At 39.3% G+C, this 9,616-nt stretch overlaps 2 protein-coding genes across 6 annotated transcripts; one reads left to right on the top strand and one right to left on the bottom strand.

Moving 5' to 3' along the window:
• Nucleotides 1-217: 217 nt before the first annotated feature.
• On the top strand, nucleotides 218-7,117 carry LOC147515459 (splicing factor PWI domain-containing protein / RNA recognition motif (RRM)-containing protein). Of its 5 annotated transcripts, none has more exons than XM_086587634.1 (8): nucleotides 239-723; nucleotides 1,819-2,063; nucleotides 2,154-2,306; nucleotides 3,482-3,896; nucleotides 4,036-4,716; nucleotides 4,812-5,401; nucleotides 6,481-6,740; nucleotides 6,889-7,117. In XM_086587634.1, the coding sequence occupies exons 1-7, from the start codon at nucleotides 336-338 to the stop codon at nucleotides 6,730-6,732; spliced, it is 2,724 nt and encodes a 907-aa protein (XP_086443760.1). In that variant the 5' UTR covers nucleotides 239-335; the 3' UTR covers nucleotides 6,733-6,740; nucleotides 6,889-7,117. The 5 variants fall into 5 exon arrangements, with proteins under 5 accessions (XP_086443768.1, XP_086443760.1, XP_086443753.1 ...); XM_086587657.1 differs by adding an exon at nucleotides 959-1,049 and having other exon boundaries at nucleotides 347-723; nucleotides 6,481-7,117; XM_086587642.1 differs by having other exon boundaries at nucleotides 218-723; nucleotides 889-2,063; nucleotides 6,481-7,117.
• Nucleotides 7,118-8,345: 1,228 nt separating this feature from the next.
• On the bottom strand, nucleotides 8,346-9,573 carry LOC147515458 (SGNH hydrolase-type esterase superfamily protein). The gene is made up of 2 exons (XM_086592923.1): nucleotides 9,553-9,573; nucleotides 8,346-9,511 (listed from the first exon to the last, which is right to left on the bottom strand). Exons 1-2 carry the CDS (start codon nucleotides 9,571-9,573, stop codon nucleotides 8,450-8,452), a joined length of 1,083 nt encoding a protein of 360 aa, XP_086449049.1. The 3' UTR covers nucleotides 8,346-8,449.
• Nucleotides 9,574-9,616: the final 43 nt, after the last annotated feature.

Genomic DNA, 9,616 nt, shown 5'->3' with positions numbered 1-9,616 from the left:
GATATATCCACCGAATATTGAACCCTTTTTTCCCAATATATATCAGAATTTCTGATATAACGATATATATCGACCGATATATACGATAAGAATTATTAACTTATGTCATCATGTTTCTAATGATAGAGATATGAGACGACAATAGGAGGGCAAGATTAAAAGAATTATGCAAAATCAATGTTCTCAGTTTTTATCATAATTGATTGGTTTAATATTTATTTACAATTGATTTTGGGCTCCCATCCAGGCATCCAGCCCAGTTTCCGAGTGACAAAAACACACGTACAGAAAACCTCCTCGTTTCTTCTCCAATTCTGAAAACCATTAATTAATTAATGGCGGTGTCACCATCACCCTCCCTAACCCTAACACCAAAACCCGAGTCCACCGAATCACCCGCACCAGCAGATCCTAATTCCCCATCAATCCCTTTCCCTAATAATAATAATAATCCTCAATTCCCTTCCTTCACTCCACCACCTTCTTTTCGTCCCATAAATACTCCTTCTTTCCCACATCCTCCTCAATTCACTCCTATTAATCCTCAAAACCCTAATTTTCATGTTCAAGTTCAGCCACCTGGCGTTGCTGGTTCTGTTACTGTTTCTTTAAGGCCACCCGGAGGTGTTACTTATTATCAGAACAATCCTAATCCTAATATCATGATGACAATGCAATATGCTGGACAAATGCCCAATGGCTATTCCCCAATTCCTCCTCCTGGTGGGTTTTTTCGTTTCGTTTCGCTTCGCCTCGTTATACTTTAATAATAATTCTATTCTATTCTATTGTTTATGTTGTGTTATATGATTGTTAGACACTGTCATATATGTGAAATTAAGTTTAAATAGGGTCATGGGTGTTTTATTTTGGTTGGTGGGATGGAAGTTGAATTAGAGAGGCTACGGAGAGGGAGTGTGGAAAGTCCTCTAAGGGATGCATGTGGTATCCATGACAGGATGTTTTCTCCTACAGTTGTCTTGATTGATCACGGTGAAAAAGATGCGCAGGCGCAGTTCTTAAAAGATGTGCTTTTCAACAGCTAGTTGGTATGCATATATTTTCTCCTAGTTTTATTAAATTTTGCATAAGAAAGACATATCTCCGTAAATTTAACAAGTCCACCCACCTTTATTTTTAACTCTCCCATTCAAAGGTTTTAAAGTTTTAGTTGTTATTCCATGGATTGGTAGATGAATGGGTACTTTACTTTTTGGCTTTCATCTGTTCTCGAACTTGCACAACAGAAGAACCTATGTAAGCGAACTAACGATTGCTCATTGCGCTTATATCCCAAGGTATTACTACTTATTTTTTTCGGCAAGTCTTCCCTGTCTTTGCCATACCTTTTCAGTTCCTTGTTGTTATCCTGTAAAAATGCTAAGGTTGTCTTTTAGAACACCGCAAGGTTTATAAAGATAATGCAACATCGTAAAATGTAGTGTTGTACCATTAAATTATGTGAGTGAGACGTTGCAAGCCTTTTGTTGCTCCATTTCACAATTCAGTGCCTGGTTAGTGGTTACCTTGCAAAGACTTGTTTAACAAGATACAAGGTAAGTTGATTTACATATCGACGTTTTCCAATTTTAGATGCTATTTTCTCCATGTCGCTTCAGGTTGTCTGTCCATCTGGTGCTAGTTTCCATGCCTTTGCTGATATGGTTATATTGTGGTAACACCATCAAGTTATTTACTTTAAGTACTTTACTTTATGGGTAAAAATATTCTGCTTTCAGAACTGTTTCGATACTCTATTACTTGGTTTTATTAGCCTTTTTCTGACAAGTTTGCTAGGTTTTATTTGAATTGGTGCAGGAATACCGCGCTATCCTACTACTTATACACCCATGGTTCGCCCTGCCTATCCACCTCGTATGCCTGGAGCAATTGGTATGCTTCAGCCACTGGTCCGCCCTCCTATTCCAGGGATTCGTGGAGTCCCTCCTGTTGTCAGGCCTGTCGTTCCTATTGTTCCTCCAACAGAGAAACCACAAACTACGGTCTATGTTGGCAAGATAGCTTCAACTGTAGAAAATGACTTTATACTCACTCTTCTCAGGGTAGGTGTTTACTTTTTTATTTTATTTTATGTCTCCGGATGTAATGAAGATTTCTGCCGTTAAATATTATTGTCTCTATTTCTTGTGTAGCTTTGTGGACCTGTAAAGAGTTGGAAACGTGCCCAAGATCCAAGCAATGGAGCTCCAAGAGGCTTTGGGTTTTGTGAGTTTGAGTCCGCCGAAGGTCTTCTTCGTGCATTACGCATGCGAAGTAAATTTAACGTTGATGGGCAAGAGTTGGTGGTAGGTTGGACTATTTATTGGTTTTACTTTCTATGTTACATTGTGCTGTATTATTTTATGCTATACACATTGGGGAGTAGATTAAAAATACACGGACAAAGCTTCAACCTGCTATATTTTGTCATAGGATTGCTCCAGTACAAAGTAAACTTTATAACCCCATGTACACACACTTACTCGCTTTCACACACACATCACGTGCACAGAAACAATATTCATTGTGACCCAAACATCCTCCGAAGACAACTTTATTACCCTTCTGAGCCCTAAAGGTAGAATTTAGCTTCCAGTACTGCGAGCATTGTTTATTCCCGTACCATTATGCCAAATGCTACACCATAGGGGATATGTTATCTTTTCAGTTATTCTTTCTTTTTTGGGTATAGTAGGGTTTGGAGGCGTGTCCCCTATGGATCCATCCTTCATGTTTTTTAGTGTTTCTTGTATCTGTAGGATATCTCATCTTTGTGTATTTTATTTATTTATTATTAATTAATATAAATCCTGATTTTTGCCAATCAAAACAAAGGTGGGGGTGGGGGGTGGGGGGTGACCTACTTAACTTTCTCATGTCACTGATAGATTGATCTTCCAAGAAACCCCTTCCTTTCTTACTGTGATCCAAAAGAAAACCCCACCTTACACACAAATCTAAAAATTCTTGGAGCATTAGGAGATGGTTCTCCTTTTTCTTTAGTATTTTAATAGGATATGTACCACCAAAACATAGTGACATGTGATTAATATTGATAGTGCTATATCAAACACTACAAAGAGATTTGAGCCTTCTATAAACTTGAGAATAATGAATGTTTTGTCTTTTACCTACTCTGTTTTGCTTAAGTGTCCTCGTGCATGATGTTTGAAAAATAAGATCTACATATCTTAGAATTTACCCTTTTCTCATAACAGTCATAGTTATTTTCATTATCAAAGTCTTATCGTTTCTAGCTGTCATCATATAAATACACGTGATTGACATTTTCTATTGACACTGAGTATATAAAGCACAATATTGCCGCTGAAAATATAAGTACCAGGACAGTGGAATTACCATGTTGTCTAGTTTGCTTATATGCAGATAAAAGCTTAGCTGATGAACTATATAAATTTTATTATTGAGTATAATTAAATTTATTTTCTAGTCTGCGGATTTAATTTTGTACTCTCCACAGTTAAATGTTACTCCAGCAACAAGAGAGTACCTTGAGCGATATGTTGAAAAGAAAACTGAAAGAGAGAAGCTTAAAGAAACTGAAGCTGAGGGCTCCAAGAAAGACGAAGAGAGTGCGCCAGGGGTTGAGAAGAATGAACCTCTGAAGCCCCCGGTAGAAGATACAAAGGAGAATGTCCCAGAAAATAAGGAAACTGCAGATAATAGTGAGAACTTTGGTGTTGTAACTGACGAAGACCGAGAAGCTGACCGAGAAGCTTTGGAGAAGCTTAGAAGTATGTTGGAAGAGAGGCCAAAAACGAAACCTTTACCCCCTCCTCCAACACTTCCTCCTCCTGAGGGTTCTGTTAAGTCAAACTCTGAAGTGCCGACTAAATCGAGAGATGGAGACTCAGATGTCGATATAATGAGAAGCGGTTTGTCTCAATTCTAAAAAATAAGGAGTTTTTTTTGCTTTTTCTGTATACAATTTATTTCAACTGTGATTAACACATTCAGATTGATATAGCTATTACTATTTCTATTATTTTCATCAATATTTTGTTGTCCATGCAGGAGATGATAAAAATGATGATGAGATGACAAGTGAAGACAGACCTTCCATTGAGCAAGATCGGCCTGAAGCAAGCTCGCCTGACAGGAATAGGAAGAATGATAGGAGAAGTAGAGAGCGAGACAGAGAGCGGGACGAGAAACGGGAGAAGGAACGGGAATTGGAAAGATATGAGAGGGAAAGAGAAAGAGAGCGTATCAGGAGGGAGAGGGAACGAGATATGAAGAACCGAGAGGCTGACCGTTTGTACAAGGATCGCCTCAAGTTGTGGGAGTCCAGAGAGAGAGATAGGGCACAGAAGCGGCAGAATGAAAGGGAGGAGGAGAAAGAAAGAGGGCGGGAAAGGAAGAGGGAGATAATGGACCAGGAGGATGAGAGTGATGATGACGACAGAAAAAGGAGGCGTAGGAGTAGTGTGCTTGAAGATAAGAGGAAAAAAAGGCAGAGGGAAAAAGAGGAGGACGTCGCTGACAGATTGAGAGAAGAGGCAGAAATTGCCGAGGCTAAGAAGAGGGAGCTTGAGGAGCTGGAGCTGCAAAAAGAAGAGGCCAAACATCTAACTAGGCAATTGAGTAACGGAGATGAAAAATCGGCATTGCTAGAAGAAGCTACTGCTGATTTTAGATCCAGTGCTGTTGCTGAACAGTCTTATGAGAGCGTCTCTGGAATTACGAATCATTCAGGTTAGTTACAGTACCTTAATTATTTTATTTGCTCTACGTTCCTTGCTCTTTTGTTTTTCTTATCTGTTTTATAATCTCAACTTTACTTTTCACAGATGATGTGATAATGAAAAACGGCATTGGGGATGATTCAACTGTCTTGCCAGTTCCTTTACCAGATACCAGGCAGAGTAGTAATGCTCCTACTAAGAAACTGGGATTCGGTCTGGTGGGTTCAGGTAAACGAACGGCTGTACCTTCTGTGTTCCATGAAGAAGATGAAGATGATGGGGATAAAGACAAGAAAATGAGGCCCTTGGTTCCTATTGATTACTCAACGGAGGAACTGCAAGCTGTCCAAACTCCCAGTTCCAGGACACCACCACCTAATTTGGCTGCGGCAGCAGAGTTTGCCAAGCGCATTTCAAATGTTAACCCAAAAGAAGAACGAAATGAAGCTGAAAGGGACAGAAGTAGACGAGCTAGTGACAGGTCGAGCCAGCGTGAGCGGGATCGCAATGATGAGGCCAGACATCGTCCGAGGGATGACTACAAGGAGAAGACAACTGACCGTGACAGGGAGCGTGAACGTGTCAAGACACAAGAGAACAAAAAACTTTTGGATGCAAAGCAGTTGATTGACATGATTCCTAAGACAAAGGAGGAGCTGTTCTCATATGAGATAAACTGGGCGGTGTACGACAAGGTACGAGGAACATTCATATGATGTTATTTACTTATTTTCATATGATGTTTTTTTATTAAATACAGTTTCGGCTGCAAACTGTTAAAACACACACACACACACACACAAACACAAGTTTGGGCTTGTCTTTCCCTCTTTTTAATGCTCTCGATGATGGACTTTACCCACTTTGCATGCAAACATTATTATTCTAGCATTCTAGTCAGGGGTTTTGAGCTGCTCTTTTCTTCTGTTAGTGTTTTCATTGTGTCAGTTATATATATCTATATAGAAATGCTAGCATGCTACCCCGTGATACCTCCAAAGAATACAAACTTATTCACCTACTGACTATCTCAACCGGTTCTCCCACTTTCCATAACAAAAACACAAAAAAGTCAATAAGATCACATGCAATATGAGGATTATGCTGTCTTCTCCATTATTTACTTCAGGCAACAGAAGAAACCGGCTCCTTTCTTCTTGTTCCACAACTTACTCAAAGAAGTAGGCCTAATTTGAAACTGATTTCATTGAACTTACTAGGGAAAAAGGATTTACATAAGCTATGGGCTCTAACAATAATATATACTGGAAGAAAAATTAAGGAGCTCCAACTAAATTTAGCTTAAAGCTATACTCCATTCAGAAGAAAACCCAACTCAAAATCAAAGAAATCACAGTGAAAACAATGAAAAAATCCATCTCAAATTCCTGTTGATGTGAGATTGGGTGGGGAGATAGGAGGAGGCTCAATTCTTTGGATTGAAACTCGTAACAAAGTTAATATGTGGTAATGAAAAACAATAACTTCTAAGAAATTTTTGGGTTCATAGTATTTTAAAACAGCCATTGAATCTTCAAAGAGAACTTTTTGAGAGATGATAAACACCGTCCTAAATGGGAAAGGCTCAAGAGGAGAGAGGGCAGAGAGAGAAAAGGCAATTCTTTTTTATTAACCGGTCAAACAAGCACAAAGTAAAAGAAATGTGTTTTCTTGTGGGGTATCACGGTGCTACCCCACTAGAGGAGTAGCTCGCTAGCATTTCTCTATATCTATATAGTTCATCTGTTTCATCGCTGCTTTGTGAACTTTTCAGCATGAGCTGCATGAGAGAATGAGACCCTGGATTTCAAAGAAGATCACAGAGTTTCTTGATGAGGAAGAAGTCACTCTGGTGGAGTACATTGTGTCAAAGACCAAGGAGCATGTTCGTGCATCAGAGATGTTGGAGCAACTTCAAGTCATTATGGATGATGAAGCGGAAATGTTTGTTCTCAAGATGTGGAGGATGCTCATTTTTGAAATCAAGAAAGTAGAGACAGGTCTTCCATTGAAACCAAAGGCTTGAGATTTGAGGTATCCTTCAATAACTGCGTTTGGAGGGATTTCCATTTCTCATTGCATATTTGGTATCACAAATCAATTGTCTGTTTACTGTGGAAGCATAGACAGGGTTTACTTTCTGTCCTCTTTATGCTGATTCTGAACCATGTTGTTTTCCTAGTTTCTTCGACTGTATCTCAAGGTCCAGCAGAAATCATGATTAGCTTTTGCTTGCGGTTATCAAATGATAAAATGTACTCACAGAAGTAGTGCATGGATCTGAAGTTGAAGAAGTGCATGAGATGGTCTGTATTGATATCTACTAGTTCTGATTTCTGTAACTTCAACTGCTCCATTGTTTCAATATCAACCTTAATAATAAAATTTCGTGCTGTTACTGCTTCATACAATTTATTTGGATAAGCTCAATATTGCCGGATGTGTGTGTGTATGTTTAACCATTAACCATTGCACTCGTGTTGTAAAGGAATGAAGAGTTGGTTATACGGCTTAGTCAATGCAACTGGACCTTTCCGCATGCTTTGCACTAAATTGCCTTTTTTTTTCTCTTTTTTTCTTCTGATGAACTAAGTAAATTGTTCTCTTTGTTTCAAGTTGTTGGAAGTTTGGTGGTGTAAGTTGATCCAAAATCATTGAAATAACTAAACGAGGACTTCCTGTGTGTTCTGATAAATGGACTTTTCCCGTCGTCTGTTACTGAGAGGACCTCATTTGCAGTTTTACACTAAGCTTTCCACCTACAAAACACGATTCTTCATTCCAGCAACATCTAAATTTGTAGGACTTCATAATTCTTATGTTTATTGTTTGTAGGATAGCGAAAAAAAAAAGGTTTATTGTCTGTCAGCTACTGTCAGCTCTGGAAAATTTCAAGTGCTTCACACTCAGGGTGAGAAAGAGATTTGTGTCCTAAAGAGATTTGTATCGTCAAGATTTTTATTCAACGCTGATGTATAACGAAGTCTCACTCCAAAATACACTCGTTCACAAAACCCACTTTGCAGGACCACAGTGCAAGAAAACTTTTTTTTTTTTTTTTTTGGTGAGAACTTGAGAAAGATAATTCACAGACTCTAGCCATTCTTTTTGTTGCACCATGCATTGGCTTTAGAAATTAGAAAGAACCTTCTCAAGTCAACTTCCCCACAACTTTGTCAACAAGGTTTTGCTCAAACCATGGCCATCAACAGTACCAGTGTATTCAGCAGTGCGGATTCCTGTTACCTAAGTTTTGGTGATAACATAAATTCTCAAATTCGATCTATAAGTTGAGCACATCTTCGAAGTGCTGCCTTAAGATTCAAGCTGATAACTCCACTGTGTTTCTACATCAAACTTGGAACAAACTCTTAGGTGAGGTTGCACTTATTACCATTAAGATACGCTCTATACTTTGAGATGTATGCACCTGACGTATATGTCAATGTAAACTATTAGTGAATGATGCAATGTCACCAGTTTTTTATGAGGGTACATGTACCTGAAGAACTACACAAGTTAGAATGAGGCCTCAATTCGATAGACAAATATGTATTTCATCCATTAAAAGTTTTGCTAGAAAGCAATATGAAGAATTGCATATATACCATCTGAATCATTAGGACTAAAATACAAACAATTAAACTGAAGTTATCAATTGAAAACTTCGCATATAACTCATTACATGATCAAATCGATGAAAACCAAAAGTACAAAAGTTAATTACTAAATCAACATCCCTTTCACCAAACACATTGCATTCTGGGAAGGAGATCATTCATTAGCCACTGTGACATGTGCCTGTAGGCCTCCTGTGTTAGATGAATACCATCCCAGGAGATGCGACGAGCTGGGTTAGGGCAGACTGTAGCACCTGGGCTTCCGCACATCTGGTTTGCGTTGTAGTTGTAAGCGCCTCCCGCTCCACAACAAGCTCTCAATAGAGAGGCTCTATCAAATCCAAGTGAAGGAGCGCGCCTGAGAACCGACTGAAGAGCTGTATAATAGTCACCATACAAAATAACAACATTAGGGTACTCACGTCTTAGACCTTCAAGAGCCCCTTGAAGATAGCTATTGTGAAACCTCGCAAATTGGTTTAGATCGCTAAGGCACCCCATGTTATCATACGCTCTAGGGTTGTTATTAGGGAATGAAGTCAGGTATATGGGGAAGCAACCCACAGGGAAGTTCCCAGGCACAACTATCCTAACAGCACCGGCTTGAATTACTTCTCTAACGGCATTGGTTATTGCTCCTACGACATAGGGCACATAACTTCTGATCTCTTCAATAGGTTTTCCCTGGAAGAATCCGTAATTATAGTCGTTTCCACCTATCTCACCAACAAACACAAGAGCTCGCTCAAGCCTCTCTGCACATGCAGTAGGAGTGCGACAAACTTGATTCAGATGGTCCCTAAACCAGGTAAGTTGTGTACTGAGCGGAGTATTGCTCAAAGGCACAGTCAAACTCCTCTCTCGGAAGAACAGACTATCCGCTGCTGTACTTCCAGCCACTGCAAAATTCACACCATGGTCTACCACAGCATTACGGTCCAAATAAGGATTCAGAAGCGGCAACTGAAGGGCCATAGCAATGTAGTCGATCATTAGCAAACCATTAGAACAACGGCCAGTAGGCCTACGGAAAAAAGTTTCGCCATATGGAGGACGTGCAGCATATGATCGAGCACCAACAGCACCTTCTCTAATAAGGTTACCAGTATCAGCAATGGAGTCACCAAACTGGTATATAGACTGGAAGGGACAAATTGCATGTTGGGGCAGAAGAAACAAGAAGAACTGAATAATATTAAAAGCACTAGAACAACCGAAGAGACCACCTTATGGTATAAAAACGCCATTATTTTTTAGAGAAAATCACTACTAATAATGTAATTGTTATAA

Source organism: Coptis chinensis, chromosome 2 (assembly GCF_015680905.1).
Source record: "Coptis chinensis isolate HL-2020 chromosome 2, ASM1568090v1, whole genome shotgun sequence".
Classification (NCBI taxonomy): Eukaryota; Viridiplantae; Streptophyta; class Magnoliopsida; order Ranunculales; family Ranunculaceae; genus Coptis; species Coptis chinensis.
Note: the sequence above shows the minus strand (reverse complement) of the source record. Positions and strands in the feature narration are given on the sequence as shown.